This window comes from Pristiophorus japonicus, chromosome 16, assembly GCF_044704955.1.
Source record: "Pristiophorus japonicus isolate sPriJap1 chromosome 16, sPriJap1.hap1, whole genome shotgun sequence".
NCBI lineage: Eukaryota > Metazoa > Chordata > Chondrichthyes > Pristiophoridae > Pristiophorus > Pristiophorus japonicus.
Genome location: NC_091992.1, coordinates 123727855 through 123740335, shown reverse-complemented (window position 1 = coordinate 123740335; position 12481 = coordinate 123727855). Strand labels below are relative to the sequence as shown.

The 12481-nt window shown below is 44.3% G+C and overlaps 1 protein-coding gene across 3 annotated transcripts in view; it reads right to left on the bottom strand.

The window, feature by feature from the left end:
- Positions 1-12481, bottom strand: part of LOC139226791 (E3 ubiquitin-protein ligase rnf213-alpha-like) — a 165936-nt gene that overhangs the window by 142601 nt on the left and 10854 nt on the right. For all 3 annotated transcript variants that reach the window (XM_070857804.1, XM_070857806.1, XM_070857805.1), the window contains exons 5-7: positions 8371-8985; positions 4615-4871; positions 1977-2129 (exon numbers count right to left, since the gene is read on the bottom strand). In XM_070857804.1, the coding sequence (XP_070713905.1) occupies positions 1977-2129; positions 4615-4871; positions 8371-8985 (1025 nt within the window). The remainder of the gene's footprint in view (positions 1-1976; positions 2130-4614; positions 4872-8370; positions 8986-12481) is intronic.

Below are 12481 nucleotides of genomic sequence, written 5' to 3'. Positions count from 1 at the left end.
CACACTTCTGAATTAAATTCCATTTGCCACTGCTCTGCCCACCTGACCAGTAGATTGATATCCTCCTGTTGCCCATGACTTTCCTCTTCATTATCAACCACACAGCCAATTTTAGTATCGTCTACAAACTTCTATAATCATACTCCCTATATTCAAATCTAAATCATTGATATATACCACAAAAAGAACGGGTCCCAATACTGAGCCCTGCGGAACCCCACTGGAAACATCCTTCCAGTCACAAAAACATCCATCAATCATTACCCTTTGTTTCCTACCTCCAAGCCAATTTTGGATCCACCTTGACACTTCGCCCTGTATCCCATGGGCTTTAACCGTCGTGACCAGTCTACCATGTGGGACCTTGTCAAAAGCTTTGCTAAAGTCCACATATACTACATCGTACACACTACCCTCATTGAATTTTTTGAGGAGGTAACCAAGAGGGTCAATCAGGTTAGTCAGTCAGACACGATTTTCCCTTAACAAATCCGTGCTGACTGTCCCTAATTAATCCTTGCCTTTCCAAATGCAGATTTTATTTTCTGAGCAGTTGTGAATGGAACTGAACACTGTGCAATCATCAGCAAACATCCCACTTTCGATCTTATAATGGAGGGAAGGTCATTGATGAAGCGGCTGAAGATGGCTGGGCTGAGACTGCCCTGAGGAAATTCTGCAGCGATGTCCTAGGGCTGGGATGATTGAACTCCAACAACCACAACTATCTTCTATTGTGCTAGGTATTACTGCAGCCAGTGGAGTTTTCCCCCTGATTCCCATTGACATCAATTTTACTAGGGCTCCTTGGTGCCACACGGGTCAAATACAGTCTTGATGTTAAGGGCAGTCACTCTCGCCTCTCCTCTGGAATTCAGCTCTTTTGTCCATGTTTGACCCAAGGCTGCAATGAGGTCTGGAGGAGTGATATTTGCGGAACCCAACCTGAGCATCAGTGAGCAGGTTATTGGTGAGTAGGTGCCGCTTGATAACACCTTCAAAAGATAACATCCATCACTTTACTGATGATTGAAAGGATACTGATGGGGTGGTAATTGGCCAGATTGGATTTTTCCTGCTTTTTGTGGACAGGACATACCTGGGCAGTTTTCCACATTGTTGAGTAGATGCCCGTGTTGTAGCTGTACTGCAACAGCTTGGCTAGAGGCACGGCTAGTTCTGAAGCACAAGTCTCCAGCATGACAGTCAGGATGTTGTCAGGTCCCATAGCCTTTGCTGTATCCAGTGTGCTCAGTCATTTCTTGATATCACATGGAGTGAATCGAATTGGCTAAAGACTGGCTTCTATGATGGTGGGGACGTCAAGAAGAGGCCGATATGAATCACCCACTCAGCACTTCTGGCTGAAGATGATTGCAGTCTCCTGCTGAAACCCTCATCCATGCCTTTGTTACCTCTAAACTTGACTATTTCAATGCACTCCTGGCCGGCCTCCCAACTTCCATCCTCCATCAGCAAGGCCGGCTCCCTGTTAAGCAATGCCTCAATTTTAAAATTCTCATTTCAAGTCCCTTCATGGCCTTGCTCCTCCCCATTGCTGCAACCTCCTCCAGCCCGACACTCCAATTCTGGCCTCTTGTATATCCCCGATTTTAATTCCTCAATCATTGGCAGCCGTGCTTTCAGCTGTCATGGCCCGAAGCTCTGGAATTCCATTCCTAAGCCTCTCTGTCTCTCTTTCCTCCTTTAAGACACTCCTTAAAACCTACCTCTCTGATCATCCGCCCCAATATATCCTTATGTAGCTTGGTGTCAAATTTTGTTTGGTAACAGTTCTGCGAAGCACCTTGGGACATTTTACTATGTTAAACGTGCTATACAAATACAAGTTGTTGTTGTAAAACTGCAACTATTTTCTTCACTTTTCTCAAATTCAAAATAAATTCACATAAGAATCTGCCTCAAACAAACTTAAGCACTTAAATCTCTCAAAGTGAAATAAAATGGAAACCTACTTGGTTACGGTCATCATCACTTTATTTTTGGTCCAGTCATTGTTAAGACCTCTTACAACGACCATATCTTTATCTGGACTGAATTTAAAATCCTTCGATAATAATGCATGGAAATAAATTACAATAGTTTCTTCTGGCTTCAAAACTGTGTAACTGTGGAGTAACAAAAAACAAGGCTTTATTTTAAGAAAAACGCCATAATCCTTGAAAGACTCAGCATTTTTGGGGTTCCATTTTAATACTATTTCAACTTTAGATGATTTTAATCCCCATTTATTACATTCAGTTTAAAACTGCAAGAAATAGAACTGATATTCTGTAAGAAGTCATCATTTTACAGGTGAAATAAACTCAACTATCTGAACTTAACTGGTCACAGCTGCGATAGGCTTTCGTCAGAGGATAAGTTGCAGCCAGAGCTAAAGGCTTTTGGGACACAGGAATCTGGGACTGGTGATAATTTTTTGTTAAATGTGTTGAGCAGGGGGGAAACTGGCACCATTACATGAAGCAGACCAGAGTTAAAAATAAGCAGAGTAGATGACAGAGGCAAAGAGAAAGTGGAGGTGCTAAGTAAAGTGTGAGAGGCGAAGAAGAAAAGCTGGCAGATGGGATGGAAAAAAAGAGCCGGTTGCTGCTGATTGCAGGGCAAGAAACAACAAACAGAATGGGACAGCTAAGCAAGGAGTGGGTAACTGGGGACAAAAGTAGGAAAGTCAGAGGACGAATTTTTAAAAAATTGTAGAGGCCACACAGAAGCCCTGAGAGAATTGAAATGGGTAAGGAGGTTTAGAAGGGAGAAGAGAAAACTAAAAGTTAAAATGAAAAACAAAAAGTGAAGAAATTCCTGAAAGCAGAAAACAAGATGGTAACAGAGCTGGGAAAAAGATAAATTTGTTCCATACGCCATCCACTGGCCAAAGCAAGTAATTATGGTAGCTCAACTTGACATCGGGAACATCAATGGGAAAGATCGACAAAAACTGAAAAGTGACACCAAAATTTAGGACAGCAGAATGCAAGACCGTTGGACGAGAAGTGCACGTCTTACACACCATCTTTAATATAGTCGCAAGTCTACTGTGCTGCACACAGTAAATCGAGATCAAGTGTAGCCTTCAGGCGAAGAAGAGCTCGAGAGGGGGTGATAACTTGATCTGGGCACGCTGATGTAATTCAGTCTCTTTCTAAAGTCATACGTTTTATCTTTATTTTAACATATTGCTATTTAGCTATATAAATAATCTAAAATCATTTATGTTCATCATTAGTGTCAGAGGTATACGAGGTCTCAGTTTAATGTCTCATCTGAAAGACAGCACCTCTGACAGTGCAGCACTCCCTCAGTACTGCACTGAGATGTGACTAGATTAGCTCAAGTCTCTGGAGTAGGGCTTGAACCCACAACCTTCTGATTTAGTGGCAAGAACTAACAGCAAAGCATACAGTAATCTGGACAAACAAGATTGCTGAATTGGAGTTTGCCTGCTATACAGACGGAGGAGCTCCGAAATGCAAAACCGAGGAACTGAAGTGGCACCAGTGATGGGAGGATGTAATTACAGCATGTGGTTCTACAAATTTATAATGGAAAGGCAGTTATTATACAAATCGAAAGGTATGTTACAAAACAATTTAAAATAAAAAGATATTTGGGAGGTAAAAAAGTTATGTGTTCTCCATTCAAATGCCTCTCAGATATATGGCAATTCTCGTTCTTGTTCAGAATTGCAATTTTGGCGAATTGGGAGAGCCAAAATAGATATTTTGAGTAGAGAAAATCCTCCTTTAATTAATAAAGAGTTGAGTCCATGTTCAGTGCAAATTGTAAAATTGGCACATCAAGAAACTGCAACAAAACCCAATTCTAAGAGGTTTGAGGAGTCTATGGGTTGGACTTGTAGCTTTTAGGATTTCAGGGCGTTAATGACCGCAGGGCGGACCCGCTACCGCCGAGAAAAGGTTTGCGCCTCAGTCAGGAAAATAGGGCAGCTGGGCCCAGAGTGTGGGGCGGAGCGCTAAGGGAAGCGTTGCACACATCTCTCAGGGCGCTCGGCCGGCTGAGCATGCGAGAAGCCCGAGCTAAACAGCCAACCCGGGAGTGCTCTGAGAGAGGCAGGCCTGGGGAGAAAAAAAAACCTGAAAAAACCCACCAAAAACATTCCCAATACACAGACCACGCCACCACAACAGAAAAAACAATCGCACTTACCCGAGGTCAATTACTTACCTCACTGCAGCCGCTACAGCTTGGACCGCCCGCTTTCACAGGAGGTCCCACCAGGGTGCTCTATGCAGCACTACGGGTCGGGCGAGACTCAAAAATCGAGCTGGTGTCGCTACCAGGGGCGTTGCTCACCGGCTCTCCTCTTCCAGGCGGTAATGCTCCGCTCCCCGCTGAAACCCGCCCTGAAAATCCCAACAGGGCACCGGAAGCTGGCCACCCGCCCAGCGGAGCTCACCGCCGCCATTATCGCCCCTCTGGGGCGAAAACAAAGACGGACAGGAACAGAAAATCCAGCCCCAATAGTCTAAACGTAGCTAATACTTAGCAAACTTAGCATTTGACTAATAAACAAATGGACTTTAAATTTAAAAAAAACCAATGAGCTACCTCTCAACTTAGTACATTTCCCACCTTTGGGCAGAAGGCTTGCTATTTGTTCCTTTTTTCTGTTTCTTTTTGTCCTTTCTGTTTGAATTAACCTCCTCGGTTTTGGTGTTTTTCTCATCAGCTATGTTGCCTGTTGATGGAGCAGACAATTCTGTGCTGCTTTTCCGCTTTGTGGATAACAATGGACTATTAGCCGATGTTTCTTTGGAGTCATGCTCAAGTCCTTTCTTTTCATTCTGTTGAACTTGATTCTCTTTATCAGCAGTTCCCAAGCATTCACCCTAGAGGGCACCAAAGAGAAAAGAAATGACCAGTTTGAATACAGTTGCCTGCCTCTGACGTTTTCACACTACAGGCCAGAATTTGCAGTCAGTATGAATGGTATACTCAGATTTGAAATGGACAGCAAGTTCGGGATTTCCACATGCGCTATATCTCAAACTTGTGATCTGTCAAGTTCTGACTGGACAGACGATCCGCACTGAAGGAAATCCTGATTGCTGGCGCAGTTGGGGTAATTGCCCACCAACTGCTCACGCACACGGTGCAACCCTGGGCCACTACTCTGCCCTCTACTACGCAGCGTCTGCCAGCAAGTTCTCGAAGTAGGATCCCCATCAGATAAGTGTGCATCCTGTTCAAATGCCAACAGCGTAATCTGTAGTTACGCCGCCAACTGCAAAATCCAGGTCTACATATTTTCTTTGGGTTTAGCGTCAGCAGCCGTGCCTGTATGTGGGCCTCGTGTCCTCGAATGTTTTGGTGTCTTTTCCACCCAGCATCAGTCAGCTCTGCACTGATGTCATGGTCATCATCCACCAAACAAAATGATGCAACTCTGCCTCATGCAAACCACCAGGAATCCCTTCATCAATCTCAATTTCAACTGGGTCATTGTTGCCTTCACTAGAGACCAAACCAGTTTCTAAAGCAGTTACTGACGCAGTGGATGTTTTGAAAAGTTTGAAGGAATGGAGGATTGGAAAGCTAGTCGCACAGAAGCATGGATTATCAGATTCTCTGGTTTCTAGAATTCCAAAAAATAAAGCAGATATCTTGAAGGACAGGGAAAGAAATGAGAGCCAGGATAGCATACAGAAGTGTGAAAGTAAGATGACCGTTCCTGCAATTCCGGTTTTAGGTTCCTCTGAGGAAACTAGTATTTCAAAAGGTATGTAAAACTATAGCGTGTTGGGTGCCATACACTTATCCAGTTGATCTTGGAATGCAGTGTCTCGCTGCTGCGTCAGTAACTGCTTTAGAAACTGGTTTGGTCTCAAGTGAAGGCAACAATGACCCAGTTGAAATTGAGGTTGAAGAGGTGGTTTGTCAGCTTTTAGTCCCATTAGTTTCTCCAGTACTTTTTCTCTACTGATACTAATTATGTTTAGTTCCTCACTCCTATAGCCCCTTGATTCCGCACTATTTTTGGAATGCTTTTTGTGTCTTCTACTTTGAAGGCAGCTACAAAATACTTGTTTAAAGTCTCTGCCATTTCCTTATTCTCATCATAATTTCTCTTCGGCTTTAAAGGGACCAACGCTACACTCTTTCTTTTCACATACTTGTAAAAGCTCTTGCAATTGGTTTTCAAAACTGTCATCCTTATTTTCAAATCCCTCCATGGCCTCACTCCTCCCTATCTCTAATCTCTCTCCTTCTCCTTCTCCTTCCACCCTCCTCCTCCTCACCTCACCCCACCCTCCTTCTCCTCCTCCTCCTCCTCCTCACCTCACCCCACCCTCCTCCTCCTCCTCACCCCACCCCTAGATGTCAGCGCTCCTCTAATTCTGCCCTCTTGAGCATCCCTGATTATAATCACTCAACCATTGTTGGCCGTGCCTTGTTTTCTCGGCCCCAAGCTCTGGAACTCCCTGCCTAAACCTCTCCGCCTCTCTTTCCTCCTTACACAGAAACATAGAAAATAGGTGGAGTAGGCCATTCGGCCCTTCGAGCCTGCACCGCCATTCAATGAGTTCATGGCTGATCATGCAACTTCAGTACCCCATTCCTGCTTTCTCGCCATACCCCTTGATCCCCCTAGTAGTAAGGACTACATCGAACTCCTTTTTGAATATATTTAGTGAATTGGCCTCAACAACTTTCTGTGGTAGAGAATTCCACAGGTTCACCACTCTCTGGGTGAAGAAGTTTCTCCTCAATATGGTCCTAAATGGCTTACCCCTTATCCTTAGACTGTGACCCCTGGTTCTGGACTTCCCCAACATTGGGAACATTCTTCCTGCATCGAACCTGTCTAAACCCGTCAGAATTTTAAACGTTTCTATGAGATCCCCTCTCATTCTTCTGAACTCCAGTGAATACAAGCCCAGTTGATCCAGTCTTTCTTGATATGTCAGTCCCGCCATCCCGGGAGTCTGGTGAACCTTCGCTGCACTCCCTCAATAGCAAGAATGTCCTTCCTCAATTACACAATACTCCAGGTGTGGCCTCGCCAAGGCCCTGTACAACTGTAGTAATACCTCCCTGCCCCTGTACTTAAATCCCCTCGCTATGAAGACCAACATGCCATTTGCTTTCTTAACCGCCTGCTGTACCTGCATGCCAACCTTCAGTGACTGATGTACCATGACACCCAGGTCTCGTTGCACCTCTCCTTTTCCTAATCTGTCTCTCTATTTTTACCACCAAAGTGGATAACCTCACATTTATCCACATTATACTTCATCTGCCATGCATTTTCCCACTCACCTAACCTGTCCAAGTCACTCTGCAGCCTCATAGCATCCTCCTCGCAGCTCACACTGCCACCCAACTTTGTGTCATCCGCAAATTTGGAGATACTACATTTAATCCCCTCGTCTAAATCATTAATGTACAATGTAAACAGCTGGGGCCCCAGCACAGAACCTTGCAGTACCCCACTAGTCACTGCCTGCCATTCTGAAAAGTACCCATTTACTCCTACTCTTTGCTTCCTGTCTGCCAACCAGTTCTCAATCCACGTCAGCACACTACCCCCAATCCCATGTGCTTTAACTTTGCACATTAATCTCTTGTGTGGGACCTTGTCGAAAGCCTTCTGAAAGTCCAAATACACCACATCAACTGGTTCTCCCTTGTCCATTCTACTGGAAACATCCTCAAAAAATTCCAGAAAATTTGTCAAGCATGATTTCCCTTTCACAAATCCATGCTGACTTGGACCTATCATGTCACCTCTTTCCAAATGCGCTGCTAGGACATCCTTAATAATTGATTTCATCATTTTCCCCACTACCGATGTCAGGCTGACCGGTCTATAATTCCCTGTTTTCTCTCCCTCCTTTTTTAAAAAGTGGGGTTACATTGGCTACCCTCCACTTCAAGATGCACCTTAAAACTTACCTCTTTGACCAAGCTTTTGGTCTCCTGCACTAATTCCTAATTATGCGGCTCGTTGTCAATTTTTTTAGTCTCATAATACTCCTGTGAAACGCCTTGGGATGTTTCATTATATTAAAGGCGCTACATAAATACAAGTTGCTGTTGTTTTTGTATTTGCTAGTTTACTCTCATTCTATTTTCTCCCTTTATATCAATTTTTTGGTCATCCATTGCTGGTTTCTAAAGTTTTCCCAATCATCTGGAGTTTTAGAATTTCCTGGCTCCAACAGAAAATATATCATGCAGAAAATCTTCCTTTTCAATATTTGTTCTGGTATGCCAAGTTCCTTACGATAGTTTCAGGCTACTGCTATTGATTTGAAACAGCATTCTAATTTTTTTTAAGATCTAGAATAGTCATAAAAAGTTTGTTTCATGTAGTAAAATTGTAACCTGAGTGAGAACGCCCTTTTCCTTCAAGTCGTATTGCTGGTCACTTTTTTCTTCAGCAGCACTACTGAAGTCACTGTCTCCTGTATAAAGCTGCTCACTATCAGTATCAGTGGCTGCTGATCCAGATTCAGCTGCACCGTCTTCCCTTACAGGTTTAATGTTTTTTTTCCCATTGCTCAGTTTTTCAGGGGTTAAAATTCCATCACCCATTATGCAGGCTGATTTGTTGCACGTGTTTGGGTGAAGCAGGTCACTCTCAGTCGTAGATTGGGCTGCAACATCTTCATTCTTAGCAGTTACAATGCCGCCTGTGGATGGTGCGAAGCCTGGATTTACCGGATCTTTGATTGGACTGTGACTACCCGGAGTTTCCTCCATACCTGTTGACTTGGGAGGATGCCCATCGTCTGCAGCACCCTGTACATCAGCAATACCACTAGTAGAGGTTTGGTCACTGGCCCCATCAGTGCCAGCAGAGTAACCACTAGTTTGTTGTTCTGTTTCAGTGTTCTTGTGTTCACTTTCTGAATGCAACTGCTGGAGTGGAGCAGCAGAGGGAGTCTCTTTACATTGATCAGCTGCACTCTGTTTGTTCTTTTTCTTTTTTTTCCTTTTCTGTATACACAGTAGAAAATATCAGAGTCAGAACATGTGAATGATTGCAATGAACACCAATGTCAATCTCCTGGACTACAGGTGGTTTATAGATTTTAAAACTCCATCCCTCATGTCACTCAGCTGCAAAAATTCAATGTTTGCAAGTTACATATTGTTAGATTAGAAAATTACACAGAAATAAAACATTTCCAAACTATTCATTTGTAGTGAATAATTCGTAACATAACACGGGGGCTTAAAATCTGAACATATTGTAAACATTGTTTCATTTCACTTTGGCTCAACTTTGATAACTTCAGTAAGAAAACAGCGAGAATTTAATGAATTATTTGCTGCTCCAATTCAGATCAAAGTTATTTTAAATTCACAAGGTGCTCTGTTGCAGTCCTGGCCAATAGATGCGGCATTGTAATGACTGCAGTGGCGTGAACTTGTTGTATTTAACCACTAGTTCCACACTAAAGATGTCTGAAAAAGTTAGGGCTGGTGCATTCAGGAGTAAGTGATTTTTTAAGGGTGCAATAAGTGATAATTACTGCTGAAAAGCTGAAGTTTGTCAGTTTCCCTGATTTGAGCCCTGTAAGAATTGTGTGTTTTTCAATGAGATCGCCTCTCATTCTTCTAAACTCTAGAGAATATAAGCCTAGTCTCCTCATAGGACAATCCCCCATCCCAGGAATCAGTCTGGTGAACCTTCATTGCACTCCCTTCTTTGGCAAGTATATCCTTCCTTAGGCAAGCAGACCAAAACTGTACACAATACTCCAGGTGTGGTCTCACCCGGGCCCTATATAATTGCAGTAAAACATCTTTGCTCTTATACTCAAATCCTCTTGTAATAAAAGGAGCAGCAATGAGATCAGAGGAGAGAGATATAAACAGCAGTAAAATTAGACATATCCCAAAGAGTGTAGGGACCAGATTGAGTAAAATAGCAAAAAGTGACGAAGGTGGCATTAAATTTTATGTACATCAATGCCCGTAGTGTAACTTAAGATTGGTGAGCTGCAGGAACAAGTTGTGACATGGGATTATGACATGGTTGCATTAACAGAGACATGGCTCAAACAAGGGCAGGAATGGGTTCTTAATATTCCTGATTTCCAAGTATTCAGAGAAGGAAAAAAAGAGGAAGGGGTGTGGCAGTATTAAGGATGATGTTACAGTTCTAAATAGAAAGGATATACTAGAAGGTTCTAGGACTGAATCTATTTGGCTTGAGTTTAGGAACAGAGTGGGAGCGGTTCCATTGCTAGGAGTTTTTTTTTTAAATAGAGCTCCAAACAGTGAGAAGGAAGTAGATGAGCAAATATGTTGGCAAATTTCAATGGCGTGTAATAAAATTATTAATATTAGACTTTAATTACCCCAATATAGACTGAGAAAAAAAAGTGCTAACAATAGGGAAGGAGTGGAATTACTGGTGTGTACAGGAGCATTTTCTCCATCAATATGTCTCCAGTCCAACAAGGTATCAGTGTTGAATGTGGTTCTGGAAATTAAGTGGGGCAAGTGGAGGGTTTTACAGCAAGAGATCATCTAGCTAACAGTGACAACATAATTTGGTTTAGAGTAATTATGGAAAGAGACCAGAAAATATCAACGGTAAAAGTGCTGAACTGGGGAAGAACTCATTTCAGTGATTTAAGGGTTGTTGCGGCAGAAGGGGGCTCAGCTCACATAGGCTAGGAAGGCGACTGATTGCTATCTATCGGCCTGTGCTGGAAAGCCTGTGGTTATCAGGTGATGATAGGATTGGATTTGGCTGTGATGTCTCACCCATTAAATAACCACCAATAGTCAATACCCAATATGTTACTCTATGTTTAGAACATTCGTATGGATTCATTGGGCCCCAAGTCCCTCCCCCCACCCCCACCCCGCAAAAATGGCGCACCTCCATGAGGTGCGCTAATTTTCTAGACTAAAAAGGGTGCCAAAAATTACCTTCCAATTCTCCCCGCTCCTCAGGACGTCTTCAGTCTCAGCGTGGCGCACCACATCCAGTGGGGGGGCAGAGCCAGGTCCCGGTGCTAAAAACAGTGCCGAGACCTCTGCACATGCGCACTAGAGTGTGCGCGCACATGTGCAGTAGCTCCTCGCCCCCAGCGCGTCCTGCAGCCTGAGAGGGACCCGATGCTCGCAGTTGCCAACCCTATCCCTGGCCAAGTAGTCAGATGAAGGTAGGACTTCTAGCCCAGGATTCCTTTTCTACTTGTTTTGAAGCTGACTGGCCCTTTTCTTATAAGCAATGTAAGTAATCGGCTCAGAAGCCATTGATTTCAACATCCGCTGCAAATAATGTAGCGCTGCTCATCGGGTCCCTGGGCAGGGCAACCCAGTTCGCCAGTCTCGGTCTTGATGTGTGCACGAATGCGGCAGAGGAGCTTTCGGTCGGCTACGCTGGGAATGGGTGGGATCGCCTGAACTTTGCCCAGAGCCGCTGTTGACACCCGCCCGCCATTTGCACTTACACACGCAGGAGCTGGGACCGGTGCCGGGGCAGACTGTCGGTCACTGCGGAAAGCTAGCCTGTCGCACTCACTTCACATTCCACGGCTCACAGTTACCAATACTCCACGCCGAACGCCTTCCACCTGCACCCTTAACTCTATCCTGCCTGCCTGCGAGTTCTCCCGCTCCTATCCCAGGCCGAGTGGCCTCCCGGTCCGCTGACTTCCCCGGCCCAGTATGAAGGTAGGACTTAAGTTTTATTTTTTTATTTAATTTACTTTTTAAATTATTATTGATGGTTTTTATGCTTAATGAATGTTGTTGAGAATGTGTTTAGTGCCCTCAATTCCCTTCACCCACCTCCCCCAACCCCTATCTCTGGCTACCTGCGCTGATTTCTTAGTTCATTGCAAGGTTTTTCTGAGTGGACACAAGTGGCCTCATACATAGAAACATAGAAATTTACAGCGCAGGAGGAGGCCATTCCAGCCCATCGTGTCCGCGCCGGCCGACAAAGAGCCGCACGGGCCTAGGTCAGCAGCCCTAAAGGTTACATATAAACCTATGAACAATGACGGAAAGGCAAAGAGCACCCAGCCCAAGCAGTCCGCCTCACCACAACTGCAACACCCCTTATACTGAAACATTCTACACTCCACCCCAACCGGAGCCATGTGATCTCCTGGGAGAGGCAAAAACCAGATAAAAAACCCAGGCCAATTTAGAGAGAAAAAAATCTGGGAAAATTCCTCTCCAACCCATCCAGGCGATCGAAACAAGTCCTGGAGATCACCCTGACCGTACTCTATTCACTGCAGTACTTACCATTGTATCTGCTCTGTCCAAAAGGTCATCCAGTCTAATCCCAATTACCAGCTCTAGGTCTGTAACCCTGCAGGTTGCTGCACTTTAAGTGCCCATCCAACCATCTCTTAAAAGTGGCAAGGGTGGCTGCATCCACCACTCTTCCAGGCAGCGAGTTCCAGATCCCCACAACCCTCTGTATAAAGATCCGCTCTAAACCTTCCACCAACCACCT